Source organism: Lissotriton helveticus, chromosome 10 (assembly GCF_964261635.1).
Source record: "Lissotriton helveticus chromosome 10, aLisHel1.1, whole genome shotgun sequence".
Classification (NCBI taxonomy): Eukaryota; Metazoa; Chordata; class Amphibia; order Caudata; family Salamandridae; genus Lissotriton; species Lissotriton helveticus.
Genome location: NC_136071.1, coordinates 63957336 through 63982642, shown reverse-complemented (window position 1 = coordinate 63982642; position 25307 = coordinate 63957336). Strand labels below are relative to the sequence as shown.

At 45.3% G+C, this 25307-nt stretch overlaps 1 protein-coding gene across 1 annotated transcript in view; it reads right to left on the bottom strand.

The window, feature by feature from the left end:
- Positions 1–24854, bottom strand: part of LOC144783912 (extracellular calcium-sensing receptor-like) — an 80775-nt gene extending 55921 nt beyond the window's left edge. The window contains 1 exon segment of the mRNA XM_078662651.1: positions 24774–24854. Within this exon segment, the coding sequence (XP_078518777.1) occupies positions 24774–24854 (81 nt within the window).
- Between the last annotated feature and the right edge of the window lie 453 nt (positions 24855–25307).

The following is a 25307-nucleotide window of genomic DNA, read 5'->3' as shown; positions in this document are numbered from 1 at the left end:
ATGGCACAACATTTTTACCAACTCTAAAGCTTCTAATAGCACACATTTGTTTGTTTTTCTATATATAATAGAGCTTACCGTACACCTGTTTTTCTACACAAAATTAATCCTTCTCACTCTTTGTTGGTCTTGTCTATCTTCTGATGGTACTTTACTTCATTTATTGTACTATTGCCCTAATGTTTTTTAATTTTGGGAATCCACATGGTTCAAATGTTCTAAGATTTTTCATTTTTATGTTCCATTATCTATTCAAATTGTATTTCTTGGCTCCATATCTAATTATTTTCATATTACTTTATTGAGGTTGAGTTTACTTGATCTTTTTATTCCTATGGTGTTTAAAGTTATTCTTACTTGTTGGAAAGACAACTCAAAACTCTGTATACTAACCTGGTAGAAGTTTATATGTAATGAGCATTGAATCTCTACTGTTTCATCTTCTTCAATATTTCAAAAAATTAAATCCGACTTACTCTGGTTCCCCCTTACTACTTTTCTCTCTACACACTCACCCATACACTAATTATTATTTATATTTATTTTTCCTTATTCCCTCTCTCTTTTCCCTCCCACTTTTGTTTTACCTTTCCTTCCCATGAATATTTTCTTTTCCCCTCTTCTCTAAATATTCCAAATATGTATTTACAATTCTTAATTATTGCTACCTAATGGTTCTTTTCATTCTTATGCAGGAGGTTGTATTTTCTCCTGCTATATCTCTTTTATTATTATGTTAATTCTCTTCCTTATGTTTTTGTAAGTAAGGTACTGTTTTAATTACTCAGTAAAAATTATTTTGAAAAATAAATAAAAATATCAGTCATTGTAATCACTCACAAAACATTGCTACAAGAAATACAAATGTAAAGTAAGGATGCTGATGAATTAAATTAAAAAGAGAAGGTTTGGGAAAAGTGGTGATCAGCTGCAGATTGGGAACACCGATAACCCAAAAAAGTAAGGATAGGGCCTATAAACATGTGGATGTTTATCTTAGTATATGAATGTCTGGCATTCATGATAGGTAAAGGGTAATGGGTTATTTGGGGCTTTTCCAAAGTTACTGTATCTATTTATTTTTTGCTGGAGGGGTTAAAGACCCTTCTCAAGCAACAACCACAATCCTTCTCAGGGTGAACAACAAAAGTCATTAAGTTATCCTCCACTTAACTCTCTGGAAGCTTGGAACAAAAGCAGCCAATCTTAACTAAGAGGCAAAGTGTATATTATGTATGCAGCAAACAAACAGTAATAAAGTAAAAACACAACACAAGAAAAACCCCACACCAAGTTAGAAACATAGAGTAAAATATAACAAATAATTTGTCAAATTATGGATAAAATAGCAATATTTAAAGGCTTTGTCCATGCTATATAATATAAGAAAAATATTAACTAAGAACAGATTAGGACTTTTATTTACATAGGAGTAAAGCAGAGTAAAATGTAGGCTTTAGCATTCAGATCGACAAGCCACCATAATTTTGACAGTAAGACTACTACATCAATATATATACATCATTCTGTTTTTTTGTCACACGAAGCAGGATTATTTTTCCTCCACAGTGGCACCCACCTGTGTGTTCGGAGACACTGGGAGAGAGAAAACCTCTCAAGGAAATTTAACTATGCCTGGGCAGCAAGCTGAAATAGCCATCACAAATACCATAAAAGGAGTATTTATAGAATGAACTTTCACCTCAAGCAGAGTCTCTTGGAATTTGTGATTGTAGATGTTTAGTGAAATCCAACTAAATGGTACTCATTTTATCAAGCTGATATCTTTGGAAGGCTGAATAGATCTCCTGAAAGTAAACCAGTGACCATGTGATCATACACAGATCCTAGAAATTATGTATTGGTTCAATGAGCTTCCAGAGGCATCTCTAGCATTTTCACTTCCCACATTGAGACTTTCAAAGCATAGGACTTGATGAAAATAGTTGCAGACTGGCATGCTTAAATTAGTCAGCCTGTGTAGCCCATGCAGAAACATTTAGGACTGTTTCACAACCACTAGCAGAATTAATGACTTATCACACAGTCAGTATCAGATTTTGGAATGTGGAGATGGAAGAACATGGAAAGGGGCGACCGCTAGGTCCCCCGAACGTATGGATGGGGGCCCAAACCTCCCGGGAAGCCATTTTGGGCGGGGTGGGCGTGGCCCGGCTGGTATGCCCAAAGCGGCGTAGCCGGAGCGCGCCTTCCCCCCGCCCAAGAGGGGTTGTCCTAGACACCTTGAAGGAAGACCACGCCCAGTAGGCGTATCGGGGACGGGGACACGCCCTCCCGCAGAAGGATAAAGGAGCGGGAACCCTGAAGATCGTCCTCTTGTTCCTCGGATCGGAAGGCTGCACCCACTCGTTGCTCGTGAGCCCTCGACGGTACAAGCAGCAATTTTGAACGTGGTAATCTTGTTTTTTATCTTTCAGTTTCGACACTTGATTTCAGGACCCTGCAATGAACGACCCAGGTCAGCCGAAAAAGGTAATAGGCCCGGCCTTGCCGGGAGTGGTTCCCGTGTTAAGAGGGAAGCGGGTCAAAGAAAGGGCAGTCTCGGGGGGTGTCCCGGCACCGGAGGTGCCGCCCATCGTCCCCCTAGTACCGGCTGGTAACCCGGTTCAGGAACCAGTTTTAGGCCAGCCTATCCCAGTGGTGATCACCTCGACCGAGGATGATGAAATGCCCCCAGAATTGGCCGCACAGTTGACCGCATGGCTGAAAACAAAGGTGGGGGGCACAGCGACCCCGGGAGATCCGGGAGATCCGGCCGAAGAGGCCAGAGTGTTAATGAAGCAGTTGCGGCAATCGAGAGATGTCGCAAGGGCGAGTGTTCCTCTTGTTCCCCCACAGGTGGCGCCAGGAGTACCAGCAGCTGGTCAAGAGAAGGCGACGGCAGCAATAGCCGATCCGGGTAAGCTCGCATTGCCAATGGTGGGGGAGGGCTCGATACCCTCAAGGCGGGAAAAAGTTGCACAGCACGTTCCCTTGGCCACGAATGAGTTAATATGGGGAGACAAGTATGTCAACATGTTTTCATTGTTAACGGACCATCGTGAGATGGAGTATGCTAAAACGCAGAAAGATTTGTGGCACCCTAGTGTATGGCGCGCCAAGATGGCCGAGTTCAGGGTGGAAGAGACAGTGACGAATTGGGTTAAGGCCTTCTCTATATTTACCGCAGTTATGGGGGAACGTAAACCTGATGTTATGACTGAGTTGGTTTGCTATCAGAATCGCATTATGGATTTTTATTCAATGTACGAGGGGGAAGAATGGAAAGGCTATGACATGAAGTTCCGTAAAGCAAAAGAATTTGATGCTTCTCTGTCTTGGGATTGTTTGGACTCGGTGTCATGGCACAAGCAACTCCTGCCAGGGGCGACAGGTACGTCCTCGCCAGGCAGGAGCGTGTCCGGAGTTGTCCGCCAAAAACCCGGGGTGCCCTTTCGAGCAGGCACAGGTGGGGGCTATCAGCCTAGAGTTGGCGGGAAGGGCGGACAAGGAGGGGTCTGTTGGGGCTTCAATCGAGGCAATTGTAACAGACCACAGGGGACATGCAAGTTTAGGCATGTGTGTGCCGGCTGTGGGAATTCCTCACACCCGGAAAGTACTTGTAGATCAAAGAATGTCGGGGCGGGTGGAAAAGGAGGACCTAAGCAGGAGTGAGGTGGACCTTTGTGACCGATTGCCTACACCCGTTGATCTAATGGTAATGATTCCATGGTTAAACAAGTACCCTGATCATGTGTCCGCTGGGGTGTTAAGGAAGGGTTTTTTACATGGCTTCCACATCCCGGTGGGGGAAGTTCGGGGGAACTCCTTTTGTAGAAATCAGTTATCGGTACGGCACAACCCAAGCGTGGCAGAAAGGAAAATAGCTAAAGAAGTCAGTTTAGGACGAGTGGCTGGCCCCTTTTCCTGCCCGCCGGTGGCCGATTTCATATGTTCCCCGTTAGGGGTGGTCCCGAAGAAAGATCCGGGGGAGTTTAAACTCATACATAACCTTTCTGCTCCCAGGGGTTCCTCGGTGAATGATGCCATAGACCCAGAAGTTTGTTCGGTACGATACGCATCGTTCGACGATGCCGTGGCCATTTTGAACCACCTAGGCCCCGGGGCGCTGATGGCGAAATGTGATATCGAATCAGCATTCCGGTTGCTTCCGGTGCACCCGCAGGATCAGCGCCTGCTAGGTTTTGCATTTCAGGGAAATTATTACATGGATAAATGCATGCCCATGGGTTGTTCCATTTCATGTGCATATTTTGAGATGTTTAGCTGTTTTTTGGAATGGGCATTTACAGAGGCCACAGGGCATAGACATGTTATGCATTATCTGGATGATTTTCTGTTTTTTGGGGCAGCCGATGATATGAATTGCGCACAGGCGCTGTATGATTTCTGCATCCTCATGAATGAATTCGGCGTCCCATTGGCACCAGGTAAGACGATCGGACCATCTACTTCACTGGAGTTTCTGGGTATTGAGCTCGATTCTGTGGAAGGGTGTTTCCGACTACCAGTAGACAAAGTGACCAAGTTCCGGGCTTCCTTGATGCAATGCCTGAGTGGGGAGAAAGTGACCCTGCACCAGTTACAACGAACAGTGGGTCAGCTTAATTTTGCCCTGAGGGTGATTCCTATGGCCCGCCCGTTTTCGCGCTCTATCGCGCAGGCTATGGGTGGTCTCAAAGAGGCTCACCACCGTACGAGACTGTCTGGAGAGGTTCGCCAGGATATGCGGATTTGGTTGGCATTTCTGGCGGACTTCAACGGTCGAGTCGTCTGGAGTTCCCCGCCCTAGTCTTCGGTGGAATTAGGTCTATGGACCGACTCGGCTGGGAGTGTGGGTTTTGGCGCCATCTTAGGTGATCGATGGTCGGCACAAACATGGCCAACATGGTGGCACTCCGACGGCCTCACAGGTAACATTGGGTTCCTGGAGTTATTCCCCATTTGGGTGGCTTTGATGACATGGGCTGATGATTTCAGGGGCCGCTCAGTGGTGTTTTGGTCCGACAATATGACTGTTGTAGATTGCATTAACCAACAGGCAGCACGCTGCAAAATGATTTTGAGATTGTTGAAAGAGATTGTGCTGCTGTGCATGAGATTGAATGTACTGTTCAGGGCAAAACATGTGCCAGGTGTACTCAATCTTGCGGCTGATGCACTCTCTCGTTCACGTATACAGGCATTCAGGGGTTATCTGCCCACAGCAGACTTAGAGGCAGCACCATTCCCAGAAGCAATGTGGCTTATCGGTGCCTCGGATTACAAGACCTCGTGGCAGCGACTCTAGCCCCCAGGACAAGGAAAGCATACGAAGGAGCGTTTCGTTCTTATTGCACATATTTGGGTCCTGTAGGGAGTCTGCATTGGGGTCAGGAGGAGTCCTTCCTGGGGTACCTGGTTGCACTACACAGGGAGGGCCGATCAGTGGCTACGGCCGGTAGGCATAGGGCGGCCATTTCCTTCATGGCCCAGGTACACGGCATAAAAGATCCTACAGGTTCTTTTTTGGTGAAGAAAGCCCTTCGCGGCTGGCAGCGCCTTGAGGGTTGCAAGAGAGATACGAGGCACCCGATCGGCTTAGACAGACTGTCTCTGCTTTTAACAAAGCTGGATGAGACGTGTTCCTCCCATTACGAAGCAGTTCTGTTCCGGGCAGCGTTCACATTGGCATTCCATGGGGCCATGAGGGTGAGCGAACTTGTCGCAAGGAACAAGAGAGATATGGAGGGAGGTTTGTGCAGGGATCACATCCAGATAAGGGGTGATTCGATGGTGATCATGATAGCCAGGTCCAAGACTGACCAGGGGGCTATGGGAGATAGTGTGGTCGTGCAGCGCAAGCGTGGGTCCCCCGTCTGCCCGTTGAAGTGTGTGGAAGACTATTTGGCGCTAAGAGCGGCCACTTGGGGGGGGAGCTTGCTCCGACACAAGGATGGCACCCCACTGACGAGATTTCAGTTTCAGAGGGTGCTGGCACTGGCAATCGCTGACACGGGCATGGACCCGTGCGATTTTGGGACCCACTCCTTTAGGATAGGGGCTGCTACTGAGGCTACAGCCAGGGGTCAGAGTGCCGAGGAAGTGAAACAGTTTGGCCGTTGGTCCTCGAATTGCTTTAAGAGGTATGTGCGATTGCACATGTTGTAAGTGATCAATTGACATGCACTCACGTTTTCTGTCTTTTGTTTACTTTGCAGTTTCGCGGGCCTGCCATGCAGGGCGGGATTGGAGGTCGACCCTACATCAAGTGACCAGCGGTCAGAGATCATCGACTGGGGAGAGGATGGTATGGGTCGTGGGCCACTCATACGTGAGACGCGCCGGTGACGTATTCAAGGAAGGTGACGCGATTCACGCACCTGGGGAATACGGGTTCAGAGTGGCTTTCCATGGGAAAGGTGGGCTCGTTTTTGACAAATTTGAGTCATTTTTCGAGGGACTTTTAGGGCGGCATAGGTCACCGCCATCTATAGTCATAGTACACCTGGGTGGCAACGATTTGGTGACACTGGGTAGACGAGTGTTACTTGAACGAATCTTGTCAACTGTTAGCTGGTTGGCTAAAAGAGTCCCGGGGTGCACGATTGCCTGGTGCCACATGATTCCTAGAAGGAGGTGGCAGGGGGGCCTTTCGGTGTCAGCTCTGAACCATTCAGTAAAACGGGTCAATAATAAGATTAATAGACTGTTCCGTTCTGCACAGTTGCATGTCATTCCTCATGGGTGTATCCGGGGTGACCATATGTATTTGAACGATGGGGTTCACCTGTCCAGGGTGGGGAATGACTTACTAATAGGAGATGTAGTTGCATGGTTGAGAGGTTTGAGGAAGCATGACCTATAGGAGGAGTTGGGGGGACCGGATAGTCGGTCAACTATCCGGTCTGTGGCGGTAAGGTCATGATCGGTGAGCAGGAATTTAAAGGTCCCTAGAGTGGGGCGCCACCCACAATGGATGGGAGCGCCCGGGGGAAGACGGCCATTGGCCCCTTCCACGGGGAGGCAGCACCCACTAAGGATGGGGCGCCTAGGGGGAGATGGCCATGGGCCCCTCCCAGGGGGGGAGGCGGTTAAATGCCCCTCCTGACTAATTTCCCGGGGGCCGGATATCCGCGACGGCGGATAGAGAGTATGGGGTGGGGGGGAGAGTCCACGCTGTCCTTCCTACAGAGACCTCATACGGGAACTCGGACGACCCTTAAGATGGCGTCGAGTAGAAAGGGGGCCCCCACCACGACAAGGGAAGTTACAGTTTGCAATGAGGGTAGAGCCCTCTGCGCATGCGCCGCTCACACGGTGAGGGCGGGAGTTTGGTAGTAGGGATCTGACACCGGTTAAGACCTTGCCGTTGGCCCTTAATGCTAGGATGTACAATTTGAATTAGAGTGTATGCATTTTCAGGATGTTAGCCAAAAGTACATGACTGCATCGAAATGTAATAAATGTCAAATTGTACATAATGCATAATGATGAAACTTTTAATTTAATGTTTTAAATTTTGTTTCATATTTTAATAAATACGGCCGGGAGGGTGACTCCCTCCCGTCTTCCAAAAAAGTCAACTATTGTCCGACTTCCCATCCTTGGGGATGTGTGTTGGGAGGGGGTGGCGGGCATCCCGGCCATATGGAAAGGGGCGACCGCTAGGTCCCCCCGAACGTATGGATGGGGGCCCAAACCTCCCGGGAAGCCCGAACCTCCCGGGAAGCCATTTTGGGCGGGGTGGGCGTGGCCCGGCTGGTATGCCCAAAGCGGCGTAGCCGGAGCGCGCCTTCCCCCCGCCCGAGAGGGGTTGTCCTAGACACCTTGAAGGAAGACCACGCCCAGTAGGCGTATCGGGGACGGGTACACGCCCTCCCGCAGAAGGAGAAAGGAGCGGGAACCCTGAAGATCGTCCTCTTGTTCCTCGGATCGGAAGGCTGCACCCACTCGTTGCTCGTGAGCCCTCGACAGAACAAGCAGCAATTTTGACCCACCCACCAGCCCCTGATAGCAAATGTTTGGAGGAAATAAAGTTTTCTGAGTGATGAAAGTATAGGCCTTTTTCCTTTTCCTTGGTAGAGTGAATAAAGGAATGTTGAGAATGTATATGGTTTACATTGGAGAATTTCTTCTTGCATGAATGATCAGTAATAGCAGTGAGATGATGTGGAATTTTTTCCTTTTAGTAGATAAACAACTGTCGTATTTATTTGTCGGGCGGTAAGGTCATGATCGGTGAGCAGGAATTTAAAGGTCCCTAGAGTGGGGCGCCACCCACAATGGATGGGAGCGCCCGGGGGAAGACGGCCATTGGCCCCTTCCACGGGGAGGCAGCACCCACTAAGGATGGGGCGCCTAGGGGGAGATGGCCATGGGCCCCTCCCAGGGGGGAGGCGGTTAAATGCCCCTCCTGACTAATTTCCCGGGGGCCGGATATCCGCGACGGCGGATAGAGAGTATGGGGTGGGGGGGAGAGTCCACGCTGTCCTTCCTACAGAGACCTCATACGGGAACTCGGACGACCCTTAAGATGGCGTCGAGTAGAAAGGGGGCCCCCACCACGACAAGGGAAGTTACAGTTGGCAATGAGGGTAGAGCCCTCTGCGCATGCGCCGCTCACACGGTGAGGGCGGGAGTTTGGTAGTAGGGATCTGACACCGGTTAAGTCCTTGCCGTTGGCCCTTAATGCTAGGATGTACAATTTGAATTAGAGTGTATGCATTTTCAGGATGTTAGCCAAAAGTACATGACTGCATCGAAATGTAATAAATGTCAAATTGTACATAATGCATAATGATGAAACTTTTAATTTAATGTTTTAAATTTTGTTTCATATTTTAATAAATACGGCCGGGAGGGTGACTCCCTCCCGTCTTCCAAAAAAGTCAACTATTGTCCGACTTCCCATCCTTGGGGATGTGTGTTGGGAGGGGGTGGCGGGCATCCCGGCCATATGTCTTCTGTCATCTTTTGATTATCATCCAATTAATACTCACAAGGCCATTGGATGTTTTAGACATCTTAGTTCTGTCTACGTATGCAGCTCTAAGATGGGAGGAAACACAATTCTTATCCTAATCTTAATTTATTTAACATGTTTATTGGACTGGCTCGAGAGAAAATTGAAACTCAAAGGGACTGTATCACTATGGTACCTTACATTTGTTTGTAACTTTATTCTTTTGAATAGGCTTACTGCTTTCGGTATTCACAAACTCCAAGCCTGATTCACAAAGGCAAACTTACAGTTTTCATTGTTCACAAACTATGGTTAGAGGTTTACAACTCGGCACTCCTATTCTTATGGGTGCGGAATTCTCTTCGCCCCGAGAATCTGCACACAGAAGTACAGGTGGTGCATAGTACAACAAATCTGAACATTGTTTTTAAACACTGAAATGCAGTAAAGTTACTCAAAAGTATACGTTTACCTTTGTGAATCAGGCCCTCCAAGTGTAAATTTACTACAAAAGTGTAAGTTAAATGTTTCTATCCCCAGAGCATTGCAATTAGTTTAATCTTGTGTGGGTGGGTATTGTCCCTCTTTAATCCCCTCCCTGGCCCTCTCTAGACCCATTTTACTCCTCCATAATCCAGTCCCTTTTTGAAATGTCTGTCCATTTTCCCACCCACTTCCTTCAGTCCTACTACATATAATACTAAAATGTATCCTTATGTGAGTGGAGACTGCAGTTGGGGCTAAGAACTCTGCACACATAAGTAAAGGTATAAAACTGCAGTTTGTGACCCTAAGAGTTCAGTTCTATAGATTTAATGCACACATAAGCAGTAATGCTGAAGTGTGCTTTATGCTTAGGATCCTCACTCCAGTTTCAAAAGGAAATGATCATGCAATGGTGTCTGCTTGAATGGGGAAGCCCATGCCAGGGGACTCCCATTGACTTTGGTTTGATCTGCTTCTGTCGTGAACATTAGGCCTAACAACACAAGTGGGGCAGAGCTTTAATTTGCACATTTTGGTACAAGTGGGCTAGTGTTGTGTGGTTGGGTTTAGGGACTTTTGTGTCGTGGTCTCTTGACCCATTCACACAAGTGGAGTACCGTTCTTATTGGGAGACATGTGTGGGAGCAAAGGGTGATAGGTAATTTGTGGCTCCCTGAAAATGTCTAAATTATTCGTCATAGAAAATGTGAGGAAAATATGTGTTTCTTGCCAAAATGTGTCATTTGCAAAGGCTTTTGGGTAAAATTACCTGGTGAGAGTCATGCACCCCTGGACTCCCCTGCAAGTCTGGTTTCCAAAATGTTCAGTTGAGCTTGGTTTGCATAGGTGCTGGCTGAGCTAGGGTCCACAATTTATGGCTAACCACATTGCAAACAAAGTGTCAGTTTTCAATGGTAAAATGTGATGTATCCATGTTGTCTTTTGAGCCATTTCCTGTTGTTGGCGCTAGGTGTACCCACACAAGTGAGGCACCATTTTGTCTGGAGACATGATAGAATGCTGGATGGATGGAATTTTGTGGCTCTCTGCAGTTTCCAGAACTTTCCATTACAGAAATGTGAGGTAAATGTGTTTTTTAATCAACATTTAAAGTTTTCAGAGATTCTGTATAAAATTATCTGGTGAGTGCAACACGAATACCTCTGTCTTTAATTGCCCCAGGTGTCCAGTTTTCAATAATGTTCATGTTTGCTAGGTTACCCTAGGTGACAGCTGAGCCAGGACCTAAACTTCACAGCTGCCCAATTTGCAAAAATGGGTCAGTTATAAGTGAGAAAATGTGATGTATCTATATTGTATTTTGGGCCATTTCCTATCATGGGCAATATGCCTGCCCACACAAGTGAGGTACCATTTGTATCAACATTATTGGGGGAATGGTGGATGGTAGGAAGTGTCAGTTTTCAATGGTAAAATGTAATGTATTCAGATTGCGTTTTGAGCCATTTCCTGTTGTTGGCACTATGTGTACCAACACAAGTGAGGTACCATTTCTATCTGGAGATCTGGTGGAATGCTGGATGGATGGAAGTTTGTAGCATTGCAGGATCCTTCCTTGATGTTTTCAGGGTAACACATGGAATGTTGAATGAGATTGTTAGTATGACTGGGATGTGAAATTTACAGATATATACCCAAAGGGAGTACTTTTTTTCACTGGATAGTCTGTTTACGGTACTTTGTCCCTTTGTTATTGGGGGGTCCCTCTCAATTTCTTCAGATTGTATTTTGAAGGCACAAATGTAGCAAACTCCAATAGATAATCACAAGTGTTCTACTTGTTTATGCTCCCACATGCCTTATGACACAAATGGCACTTCATTTGTGTCGGTAGGCCCAGTGCCTGCGACAAGAAACAGCCCAACACACAACATGGAGGCCCCACATTTTTCCACTGAAAACTGACCCTTCTTTCCAATGTGGGAAGATGTGTATTTTGTGCACTGGCTCAGCCGGCACCTAGGCAATCCTAGTAAACTTGCAATTTGTTTTAAAACTCGACACCTCAAAAGTGGGGTGACTTGCATGACTTTCATATGGTTTTTTTACCCCGAATCCCTTGCAAACCTCATTTTTTGACTAAAAAAACATTTTCCTTTTATTTTTTTAATGGAAAGTTCTGGAATCTGTGGGGAGCCAAAACTTCCTTTCAGGCAGTCTCCAGATATAAAAAGTACCTCACTCATGAGGGTAGGCCTAGCGCCCACAACAGAAAACGGCCCAAACGTCAACATGAATACATCACATTTTCCCCCTCAAAACTGAGTCTTTTTTTAAAAGGTGGGTAGCTGTGGTTGTTGGGCTCTAGCTCAGCTGTGACCTAGGGAAACCTAGCAAACTTGGGGGAACAGATATCGGTATGTCTGGATAATGAGTTGGACCCTCTGCGAATATTGGGGGCATTTAATGGAATCTGTCAAACTATCAAAGGACTCTCGACATCTGCAAAATGTCTAGAAAGGACAGACCACAAAAATGGTTTGATGAAGTTGGTTCAAAAGCCCACAAATTCCTTCTTTTTGCCCTGAAACAGGAACCCAGAGAGAGGAAAGTGGTAAGAACATGCCGATGGAATTATAAGAAAGCACTTTTGAATAGGAAAACATCAATTAGACAAGCAGCTTGGGAAGACTTGCATGAAGCTAGTATAAAAATTGGAATTAGTTTATTCTGGAAAATGGTTAACGCCCCCTATTTTGGAGACAATTATTACACTACTTTGGACATTGTTATCCCGATTCATAAATGGGTGGAACATTTTTCCAGTGTGTACAATAGTCAAATTGAACATGATAGTTTTTGTGATATTGCAGTTGTCAGTCCTCAATGCCTTTGCACTGATATGCTACAGATCACCATGGAAGAGGTTAAATTAGCGATTGAACCGAGTGCAAAAAGCAAGGCTTCTGGCCCTAATGGAGTACCAATTTACAGTTTTTCATAATAATATTGATTTATGGGCAACACTCAGGGGTATATTACCAACAACTAGCGATAATTTTTGTCTCTAACTTGTTTAGAGACAAAAATTATCGCCGCACATCGGCGATTTTTATCGCAGATAAACCTTGCTATTAGCAAGGTTTATCGCAAATGCGATAAAAAACGGCCGCAATGCATGAATATCGCTGAAAAGTCAGCGATATTCATGCATTATCGAGCAAATGCTCTTAGCCATGTTATCCACCTCCCATTGGATAACATGGTGAAGAACTGCTCAGGGCAGGTGTTAGCTTTTGGAGATATTCGCGCTTAGCGCGAATATCTCCAAAAGTTGGTAATAGGAGATAGCGATGTTAGCGACTGTTTCCAGTCGCTAACATCTTGGCACGCCCACTTTGCATGTCATTAGTGATAAATATCACTGACATGCAAAGCGGGGCCCAAGATGGTCGCTATCTCCTATTAGCTGTCACTAACTGGTGTTAGCGACAGCTTGGTAATAGGGAGATAATTTTATCTCCGCTTTCTTGGTTTTTAAAGCCAAAAAAGCGGAGATAAACCCCTTGATAATATACCCCAAAATTCTCTGTTGTGCAGTTATTGTAGGTCTACCCAAACTTGATCAAATTCCATCATTGTTCCCATCTTTACGTAGGGCAATAGAGGAGACCCATGATATTATTGCCCTATCCCTCCTGTCATTGCAAGTCGCTCCAGATATGACCCTCACAGGAAAACATGCCTCACTGCCCTCAAGAAGATCAGCCTGTTTCTCTCAACTGCCGCTTCCCCCACGACCAAGCAGCATCTTTTAGCAGGACATCGAGCAAAACAAACTCCATTCTGGATTACACATTCAAAGACATAGAGCTATTCCACGCGATCACCCATTTCTACATTCCAATCAATCAATCAATCATAGCATTTGTAAAGCGCACTACATACCTGTGAGGGTCTCAAGGCGTTGGGGGGGTGCTGCTACTGTTCGAAGAGCCAGGTCTTGAGGAGTCTCCTGAAGGTCAGAAGGTCTTCGGTCTACCCTAGGCGGATGGGGAGGGTGTTCCACGTCTGGGCGGCGAGGTGGGAGAATGATCTGCAGCCGGCGGTCATTCTTAGGATGCGGTGGTCAGTGGCAAAGGCGTGGACTGCGGAGCGGAGCTGGCAGGCGGGGGTGTAGAGGCTTAGTCGTCTGTTGAGGTATGCTGGTCCGGTGTGTGGAGTGCCTTGTGTGCGTGGGTGAGGAGCTTGAAGGTTATCCTCTTGTTGATGGGGAGCCAGTGCAGGTCTTTCAGGTGGGGTGTGATGTGGCTGCGGCGGGAGATGTCGAGGATCAGGCATGCTGAGGTGTTCTGAATGCGTTGGAGTCATTTCAGGAGTTTGGCCGGGGCTCCTCCGTAGAGTGCGTTGCCGTAGTCCAGTCTGCTGCTGACGAGGGCCTGGGTGACCGTCCTTCTAGTTTCAGTGGGGATTCACTTGAAGATCCTGGGAAGCATGCGGAGGGTGTTGAAGCAGGAGGAGGAGACTGTTGACCTACTTTGTCTTGGAGAGTGTGGAGTCGAGGATGACCCCTAGGTTTCGTGCGTGGTTGGTGGGTGTAGGGGGTGCTCCTAGTGCCGTAGGCCACCAGGAGTCGTCCCAGGCCAAGCAGGTGGAGCTGAGGATGATGACCTCTGTCTTGTCCGAGTTCAGGTTCAGTCGGCTGTTCCTCATCCAGTCGGCGGTGGCACAGAAGGCAAAAAACGGGGCACAAGAGGGGGCAAAACAGTGGCACAGAAGGTAAAACATGAGGCACAACGAAGGGGCAAAACAGTAGCACAGAAAGCAAAAAATGGGGCACAAGAGGGGGCAAACAGTGGCACAGAAGGCAAAAAACGGGGCACAACGAGGGGGTAAACAGTGGCACAGAAGGCAATAAAAACGGGGCACAACGAGGGGGTAAACAGTGGCACAGAAGGCAATAAAAATGGGGCACCAAAACAGAAGAAACTCACTTACCAGCGAGACCTCAGCAGCGGCAGGGGCACACAGCCGGAGCTGTGCAGAGGGGGAGCGACCTACCTAGAGGGGTCAAGGGTCGCTCTCGAGTGTAAAGTGACCATTTCCCCCAGCATGTGGAGTTCACGATTCGTCTATCGAGAGCACCCTGGACCAAAGATCTACTGGTGGCCCCCAGTGCTTACAATTTCAAAAAAGCCAAAATATACACAGTTGAAGAAGGGCTTGAGCAAAATGTTAGACATGGGTGTGGATGCAGATTTGGTTCATTTTCTGGCCCAGAAGCACAAGGAAGTGACAGATTGTAAAAGGTATGTGGCTAATGGGGAGTGTACAGTTCCCATTAAAATGAACCCTGATGTTAAGAGTCTGTTGGCCCTGTTTCTCTTTTGTTTATATATTAATGAGTTGGACACTTCTTGACCACTGGGGAGGCTGACACACCTCGGGTAGCATTGAGAAAAACTCCCTGCCTTGTTACATGCAAACAATTGTGTTCTGATGTCGATAACCTGGGAAAGGGCTACCGAAGCTGTTAAATAGATTTGTTTCATTTATGAGTGAGCTGGAACTAATGACAAATTATGTTAAGAGCCACTGGGGCGCTTGTCAGTCTGTCCAGACAATTGGGGTGCCGACCGGTCCCAGAGCTGATTGAAATTTATAAATCTAAATGTGTTAGAACAGCTACATATAGCGCAGGTATATGGGGGCTCACTAACGCACAATATATACAAAACTGTGAAAATAATTTCTTGCGCTACCTATTACCAGTACCTGGTTCAACGGCAACATATATCTCAACATATATCTGTCACTCTGAGCTAGGCATGAGGCATATTGTTGATATTATAAAGACCTGCCCCTTGTTGCTTTGGTATAAGATATGGAATACTCCCGAAACAGTTTTTAACCAGGATGTGATTATGGACGGCCTAATGTTGGATAATGCTTATCGCATCCCATGGATACCACATATTAAGGAGTTAACAGAAGAGATTGGGCACCCAGAATACTTTACACACCCAGACTGTATAAACACCATCTGCAGAAAAGCCTTAAAAATTGATTATTTGTCTTATCTCGAGGAAAAGCGATGGTCTTTGGAGAAAGAAAACCAATCGGTAATGGATAATCACATTATGTTGACATGTTTAGGAACACAGCCATATTTGTCTTATGTAACAAGACCGCATGATCGGATGTTGTTAACACGTTTTTGCCTAGGTATCTTGCACCGGCTTATTACTTTTCCCAAGGTGAATGATTGGTCACGTACCCTAGAATCATGCCCTTGCGATGGAAACTCAGTACAATCAACACTGCATGTAACCCTTTTTTGTAGGTTTTATATGTTCCCCAGGAAATCGTACCTATTATCGATTTTGAAGCAGTATGGGTTAAGACAACGTAGAGCTGCATATGTAAAGTTACAATGCATGGAAGTTGCTTTGACAGTGGGGCTTCTAGTAAGTTATTTAAAATGTGTGATTAAATTAAGAAAGACAATTAGGCTGTAATTTAACCTCCACTGTTTATTTATTTATTTCACTGCTCTGGAAATGTAATTTTATCTGTGCTTTTATGTCTTTCAAAATCAAATACGAATAAAGTCATTGAATTGATTGATTGATGTTAAGTCCCAGCTCTTGGTCATAAGGCATACACACACTAATTTCACACTTTATTGATTGTGAAAAACTTGTGCATGCTCCAACTTTTATCTATTTAGGGTTTTATTTGATCATCACTTGCTCACTTTTAATTAAGGTATGAAAGCCCAAGTTTGATCAAACCACAGAGCCACCTTTTGGGTTTGCTGGGTTCTAATACATTGGATGTCATGATTAATATCTATATGGCTCGTTGTTGATCCGCTATGAAATATTGAGCTGGGTTATCGGGATATTGTGACATTGACCGCCCCCCTTCAAGCTCATGAAAATGCATTTGTGAGAAGGCTCTTGTCTGTACCTCTCAGTTTACCAATATTTCATTTCTATGTGGAGTTAGGCTTGTTGAAACTGGAAGAACGCATTAAGCTAGCTCTGCTTAAGCTGTGACATTCAGTTTGGTCTAAACATGAAACCTTTTTAAACCAAGACATTAATAATGACTGTTTATGAATAGAGAGTGCCCAAAATACCCCGTGGCTGAGCTACACAAGAGAGCCCTTTGTTCTGTTACAGATCTCACCTATTTTATAGTCCACATAGTATCGCTTCGTTCACTAAAAATCAGTTAAAGCTTGATTTTCTGACTGCATGCAGACGGCCTAGAGAAGGCAGAGAAATGGGGAAAAAGGGTGTCCTTTTACATAGCATTAGTGACCTTGAATTTTATAGAACCTTACCTTCTTTTTCCATTCTCACACCATCAAAGTGTCAATCAGATATGGTTTGGATTTAATATTGCCCATCCTCTGGTCTCATATCCCAGCAAGGTATACCACAAATCTGACCTGGAGTCTTGTCCCTGTGACCCGTGCTGTAAATTGTATCTTATACCTAGAAGTATTATTTTAGTTCTACTGCTGATGTCGTTGAATTTCAGAAGGTGTAGGCCTGCTCTGCCTCATCTACAACTATTACTGTCAGAACATATCTGTATGATGGTTTATAATTGTATCTCTGTGGCTGTTAGATTGAGGAGATTGATGGAGAACTAAGTTTTTAATGATGGTTTTAATGTGGAGCTTTTAAAGTCACAGCCTGAATGATTTTCCTATGGAGTTGTGAGTATTCCTCTCTATTATGCTAGTAATACCTGCACAATTTACTCCTGATTCTGAGTGCTGTGGAGGGTTTGGATAACTGAAATTCTGCATGTGAATTATCTTAGGAAGTCATAATTTTGTATTTACTAGTTTAAAAAATGGTTCCTCCTGGACAGTTCCCATTGGATTTGTGTTTGGCTTGGTCCAAATTGGTGACAGTGACATGGTGAGCAAAGTAGCAATGGATTGGGATGCAGCCTGAGTAATTACCAGTCACTGAAATCAAATCAAGCATTCCATACATCACTTTTTTGTACACTTCATATGTGAATAGGAGTATTAACAATAGGCAATGCGTAGTAAAGTATAAACTAATATAAAAAGGGCAGCGCATTGTAAAACATGCATGGTAATGCATGTGTCCGTAATAGATGACTGGTAACGACTGATATTCGTCTTGAAGATCCTGCTCTGGCTCACATTTGATATTAGGGTGAATTGCAGACACTATGCATCAGCCATAAAGCCAAGTGCAATAAAAGACCATCATATTTACAAAGCCACTTCCACACTGCATCTCTACAAGAAAACTTCAGTTAGCATCGACATACATGATCATTTATCACCCAATCATACACCAGGAACACAGTGGATGACCCCTGTAGGTGTTTGGCCGAAAGCCTCGGAATGCTCTGAAATACAATCTCACAGATTAACCCAACTAGCTTCAGTTAAGACCATTTTTAAAAAACTAAGAGACATATTTATGACTTTTGTGGCACTTGGCAGCACAGCAATTCACCTTTATTTGTTGCCCTGCATCACAGGGAAAGGGCAGGAAATTGCTGTATTTATCCAATCCGGTGCATTCCTGTCCTTTTCCCTTGCCTTGACTCACTTCTGGCAGGCTAGCACCAATTAAGGCACTCTTGCACCATGGTGCAAGGGTGCCGGTGTTGTAGGTAGGAGTGTTTTCGTGGTGGAAGAGGCACCTTCCTGCACAAAAACAATCCTGGGAGGCTCATTACTCTATGTGCACTGCAGAATACAGCACACATAGAAAGAGGAAGAAACGAAGTGAAATAGAGATATTTCCCCTCGTTGCACCTCCCCTGCGGAGACAAAAGGTTTTGGTGCATCCCCAGGTTTACAAGTTCTTGCAAATCTGTGGATGTGTCAAAGTCCATGGGAGTTGTATGGAAACACCCATACATTGCCCTTCGAACACCTCCCAGGGCAGAGTAGTGTAATGTCACCATTTGCGCTGTGTTGTGATACTCCAGATTTATGAGGCCACTCAGAGCCACGCAAAGTGGCTTTTCATGGCTTCATAAATAAGACTTAGAGGCTTGTGTCACACATGCACCACTTTGGTTGGTGCAAACATGATGCAAGCCTTTCGTAAATATGCCCCTAAACGTTTATATGCAATTATTTGCCTAACACTCATCACAGAAGAATGTCAGTAGTTAGCTCCAACTTGATGATTGGATTTGTTAAAATCCTCAATACATTGTATATTATGTCTTCTCTTGTTTCTTATATATTCTCAGCATTTTGAACTCATTTGAAGATGATTATTACGCAGGTAAAAACAATTCAGTCTCACAGCTACAATTGGAGTGTAAGGGCTAGCACATTGCAAAGTGAGCAGAAACTCCACAAAAGACTCCCCCATATGAACAAGGGCAAAATTCAGATTCAGGCCAGCAACACAAAATAAAGGCAGAGACAAGGTAAGTGGTAAGTAAAGTGAACGTCCGTCTCTTTAATTCCTGCAGCACCAATTCCTACTGAACAACCCATATCTAGCAGAACATACCGGGGGAAACATTATGGCCACGCCAATTTCCTGAGTGAAACAAGAATGGAACTCTGTTTTTGTAGTGTAAAAATATGCTCTTTAATAATAAATCAGATAATTAGTGACGGAATTGTCACTAGGCCCTTCCTGCACTGCTGGTGCTAACCCTTGGGTTAGCTCTGTTTTATGATTCTCTTATGTGGCAATCTTAACAAATGGTAATAATCATTAATCAACTGTTTATTCTTGATGCTTTTGCCTTAAGTGTTTATTTACATAGTAATTTAGGCATCTGTGCTTTGAACACAAAGTCAATTCAATAACAATCGAAAGTAATCATAAAATGTTACAATCACAAGTAATTTACAATTTCAAGTAGTTAATCCCAATGCATTTCGAGATCCTTTGATCGCTTCTTCAGGGGAACTGAAATGTAAAACAAACTCACGTCAATTTGATGTTGTCAAACAAAGTGGAGCAATAGATTATGTTTTTAAAAAAATTACATAAGTCAATCAATTATTGGTATATGAATAAATCAGGAAAATTCCGCTGTCATAGCATATGGCATTACAGAAAGATGGGTCAGTGACCAGTGTTGGATAGAACAGTCTGAAGACACTGTGGCAAGCAAAAAAAAGAACATGTTAAGTGAAGGAAAGTAGAATATTGGATTAGGTTTACCAACAATCTAAAAGTGTTCTAATTACGATTCTCGTAAAGTCCAACTAAATCGCACTGATTTTTAATAATAAATGCCATTATTTATTACATAATCCATCGCCATAGTATATGATAGTTTAGGGACTGAACTTTAGGCAATCACAAATGATGATAGTACCCATGAACATTATTTAATTGAACAGTAATACCCCCAACTTATCCACTGGGGTTGAAGGAGAGACGCCCAGCTATACCAACTTTAAACCCTACGTAATCGCAGTGCCCAATAGACGGTAGAGTCCGATGAAGAAACACCCCATTCCAATTTTGGATGATTTTAGGACAATTTACAGATATGTGAGCTGTGTCCCTCCTAATAGAAGCAATTAGATGACTCTCAAAGTCCTCAAGATGGGGTATAGATTATGTCCTGTAACCTTAAAAAGGCGTGTTCTCAACAGGAAAACATTCAAGCTCGTTAAGCTAATTTGATAAGTAAAAAAAAATACCGAAATAATATATTTTGAACGTACTTTTTGACCACTTGTTAGCTAAAACATGTGAATATATATTCTTGATCGCTAAGAACTATTCGATATGATGCTTCGAGTAAATTAATCGGAATGACCAGGGCCTCATTATGGGCATTATAAGTCCAAAGACAGATGGAAAGATAGCGTCTCAGCTTTCCATCCATTAAAAAAGACTCTGCCTTGATAAGTTATATAGCAACAGTATACATTCAAATGATAAGGAAGAACCTTCATCAAATATATCCGCATACCAGAAGGTGTCAGTGAATTCGGATTATGCCATCAATATATATGGATTAACAAGTGACATTTTATATGTCACGTAGTCGCCTGCCGTAACTTATGATACATAGCTGGGTGAGAGGGTATCTTACAAAAAATGATATCAAACAGTCGGTTAACTTGCTGGAGAGCTGAAAGTCCTTTGAAGATTTAATTTAGGTCTTGTCCAATGGGGTGGGCGTTGGGACTTTTCAAGAAGTTGGTGGGCCGGGTCAGAGTTCCGAGATTGAGAGGGGGAAAGAGTTCCAGGCTGGGATGGCCACAACAGATGACATTTGATTTTATCATAAAGGAGAATTTTACGACACCTCAGACCCGTTGAGCCACTGGGGTTTCTCAGTAGAGCCACGGAATAGGACGTGTTGTGAAATATAGCAGTAATTATTATTCATATGGGAAGAGTTGTGACTCCTCCAATGTAAAATGAACATCGTAAAAACTTTCCAATAATCTGTCATTCATCATAGGTTTAGTTTTTATCTAGCATTTGCCATAGGGATCAGTCCGAAATACAGAAAAGTGTATCAGAGGTATATTTGTTTTTATATTCGTCTCAGCCAAAAATAAAGGCATTTCACCTTACCTTAATCAGAGCATTTATTCACCAAGCACATACTTAGAAATCCAATTCCACAATATGTTATGCATTAGTATTGTTTTTCTATGCACACTATTTCCTACCCCGGTTTTAGCTTTTGCAATTTTCTCCAAAATTCTTTTTTACTTATTAACCCACAGTCAAAAAGAAAACAGTTTTTTCCTATCAAGATTTTAGTTAATACAATCTTCTATATTCAAAACAGCAGTACTGCAGGTAATATTTACCAAATATAAAGGGCCAGATGTACGACCCTTCCATTTTGCGAGTCGCAAATTGCACCGTTTTGCGACTCACAAAATGGAATGTACAACAGTTTCTCAGACATTGTTTGCGATCCCCAATGGGGTCACAAACGGCCTGCCGCAATAAAATTGATGAGGCAGGTCACACTTTGCGACCCCATTGGGCATGGCCAGCACTCACAGGGATGGTGGCCTGCTGGGGTCAGCAGACCCCCATGTCTGTGACTGCTTTTTAAATAAATATATATTTTTTAATTTAAATGCAGTCTGTTTTCCTTAAACGAAAAGTGGATGCATTTAAAAAAAAAAAAAACGTTTCTGTTTAATTTTGTAAGAGTAGGCAGTGGTCCGGGGACCACTGTCAGCTCTTAAAAAATATTTTTGCTGCCTGTTACAAAGGAGAAGGAGTCTCATGGGAACACCTTCCAGTTTGCAAGAGGCTTACCACCGCTTTGCAGGTGGTAAACTGCAAGTGATTTGCAACTGCAATTGTGGTTGCAAAACAATAGTACATGGAACTGTGACACGCTATTAGGAAGGGACGCCTTTGGCAGGCCCATTCCAAATAGATAGTCTCAAACCCTATTTTGAGGGTCGGTAATAGGTTACCGACTAGCGAAATAGGATTTGTACATTACACAGACTTATTTGGCAGTGAGAAACTGGCTGATTTCACGTTTGCAACAGCAGAACATGATCACATCTGCCTAAAGTGTGTTCAGAGTGCATTAAGGAAGGAGAGAGTTTCTTGCAGATTTAGTAATGATAATGAACTTTTGCATTTACTAATTTCTTAAAAATCACTAATTGTGATCCATATTAATTTCTGATGGAATGGGTGTAGTATTGGTGAGTACATTTAAATGTTTTGTGATAGAACTTGTCTTTCTGTGACATGTACAAGAATTCACCCTAAATCCAAACATTGTAATTTTGGCAGCGCCACTGAAAACACTGGTGCAGTAGTGGGCTATATACACAGATGCAGGCTCTCTGTCATCAAAAGTTCAATGTTCGAATGTACAACTTCTGATTCTATCCTTCTTCTACCTCTTATGTATATGTGGATTGCACAGAGGAATGAGGGATGCTCTGAGTCCTTCTGTTCCTTGCCAAAGGACAGGGGAATGCCTTCTGCAGGCTTTTCAGCTCTCCTAGGTGTCCTTTGTAGTCTCATAGCTATCTATTCACCTCAGGGCATCATGTCACATAAGTCTGCTGACTCCAGACAAACAAACCGAAGCAGCAGGCAGGACTTCCATTCTGGTCCTGGGCTGTATTTGACTGCAATGACTGTGCTGAGCCCTCTGATAGTTATTATCTCTATGTGGACTCAGATGTTCTCTCAGCTGTTCTGTGAGTAACACTTGCACACATTCACCCCCCCCAACTGCTCAGACCCTTTAAGTTGAAGAGATATAACTGCATCAGGATCACCTTCTACCCACACCTTCTCCTTTGTAGTGATTCTGTTACCCACCTGTTTACTTTTCTAAACCACATGATTTTTCATGTATGTTTGCCAAAATATAAATAGTTATGTTAAATATAGCATAGCTAAAACTTTATGAAGCTAATCTCAGTGTAACAAAGGTTTCTAAAAACAACATTAAAACATTTGTAGAAAAATAAAAAACACTTACTGAGTTGTGAGAGAAAACTAACGGCATCCCCCATATATGTGGGCAATGGACCAAAGAGCACTACAATATTCTGTACTGTGTGAAGGAGACACTTTTATATGATATTGCTCCCTCCAGGCTGGTTTGCAACCATGGAAAAGCTTCTGATTAAACACCTGTGCTGATCCCCTGATGGCACACGATCCATAGCAGAGTCCATCCTCCGCTTCGTAATAACTGGTTAGCGACATTGGAAATTATCACCTTTCATTCATTGAAATCATCGACTGTCAATCAGGTCCAAGTCTCAGAGGACAGCTGTGCACCTGTGATAATAATACACCTACCAGTGTATAGCATCATCTTGAAGATGATCAACACCCTAAACTTGCACCGTGAAGTAACACTATGGTCAACACAGAAGGGAGCGCAAATTGTGTACTGTATGTTCCATACGGCAATGGTTTCTGGGATTTGATGTAGTGTCTGGCCATACCCTTTTCCCTGATCAAACTGATTGTGATGACCTCTTCTACCATTTATCTCACGTTATCTACCAGGAAGATCGCTCCCCCCGCCACAGCTGCTCCGCCGGTGCCACCGCTGTTGCCGCTTCTGCTCCTCCTGTCTACCCTGATTCCCTGCATGCCCCTGTTGTCTGGTCCACCTTGCCTTCTGTACCCCGATTGCCTGCCTGCCCTGTTGTCTGGTCCTCCTTGCCTTCTGTATCCCGTTTGCCTGCTGCTTGCCCCTGCTGGCTCCCCCTGCTGGCTGCCCGCTTGCTGTGACTGTGCCCTCCTCCTTCAGTGTCCCCGCCCCCCCGCACTCGAGCCCCGCGCTCTGTCAGTTTCCCGCCACTGACTCCCCTGCGGCCCCTCCCCCCAGCGCCCGTTCGCCGTCCAGTCCCTCACCTCCCGCCTCCCAGCTGAGCCTCCCTACCCTCATCGCCATATAATGCTGGCCACTATGCGGCCACGCGGCTTGCGTGCCAGAAGCACCCCTAAAGCAAGCCCGTCTGCGCCCGTCAGCACCTGGACCGCGCCCAGTGCCAGAACCCCTGGACCTCGCACCACCCATGAAGCCACCCACGAATCCCGCATCCGGTACGATGCCAACACCCTCATCGCACTCAACCAAGGACGACCACTCAGGTGCCACAAGGCTGCCCCTAAGCGCACCCACGGCCCCTTCACCTGCCGGAACTGCAGCTTCTCCTGCACCAAAGACGCGGAGATACCTGCCGCGACGGAACCCAACCAGCTCCGATGCATCCTGCTCAACACCCGCTCTGCACGGAAATATGCAGTCGAGCTCTGGGACGTACTCGACACCACATCGCCAGACATCGCCTTCCTGACCGAGACCTGGATGAACGAAGCCTCCTCCCCAGACATCGCAGTGGCCATCCCCGACGGATACAAGATCACCAGCAGAGACCGCACCAACGGAGTCGGAGGAGGAATCGCCATCATCCATATGACGCCCTCGCTGCCTTCTTCCACAACAAAATCATCGACATTCACGACAGTCTCATTCCTCGGACCATCCCTGATAACCTCACCACACCAGACCCACCGAACACGACCACCTCACTATGTGGACCAACGTGAACACCGAGGACACTATCAAGACCATGAGCACCATCCACTCAGGCGCCCCATCTGACCCTCTCCCCCACCACGTCGTCAACAAAGCCGACAGCTCCATCGCACCCCTACCTGCGTAACATCAACCTCTCCTTCGAGACGGCAATCTTCCCTGAGAGCTGGAAGAACGCCGAGATCAACGCACTGCTGGAAAAACACACGGCAGACACGAGCGACCTCAAGAACTTCCGGCCCATCTCCCTGCTTCCGTTCCCAGCTAAGGTCATCGAGAAAATCGTCAACACCCAACTTACCCGATCCCTGGAGGACAACAGCATCCTCGACCCCTCCCAGTAAGGCTTCCGCAGGAACCAAAGCACCAAGACCGCCCTCATCGCCGCCACAGACGACATCAGACTCCTACTCGACAACGGCGAGACAGCAGCCCTCATCATCCTGGACCTTTCCGCCGCCTTCGACACCGTCTGCCATCACACACAACGCACATATCTCCATGACGCAGGGATCCGCGACAACCCTCACCTCCTTCCTCTCCGACAGAACCCAAAGGATCCGCCTCCCCCTGTACCACTGTGGAATCACCAAGACCATCTGCGGTGTCCCACAAGGATCTTCCCTCAGCCCGACGCTTTTCAATGTCTACATGGCACCACTCGCACGCATCGCCAGCCTACACGACCTCCACATAATCTCCTACGCCGACGACGCGCAGCTGATCCTCTCCCTCACCAAGGATCCCCTCACCGCCAAAGCCAACCTCCACAGTGGTATGAAGGCTGTCGCCGATTGGATGCAAGAAAGCCGACTCAAACTGAACACGGACAAGA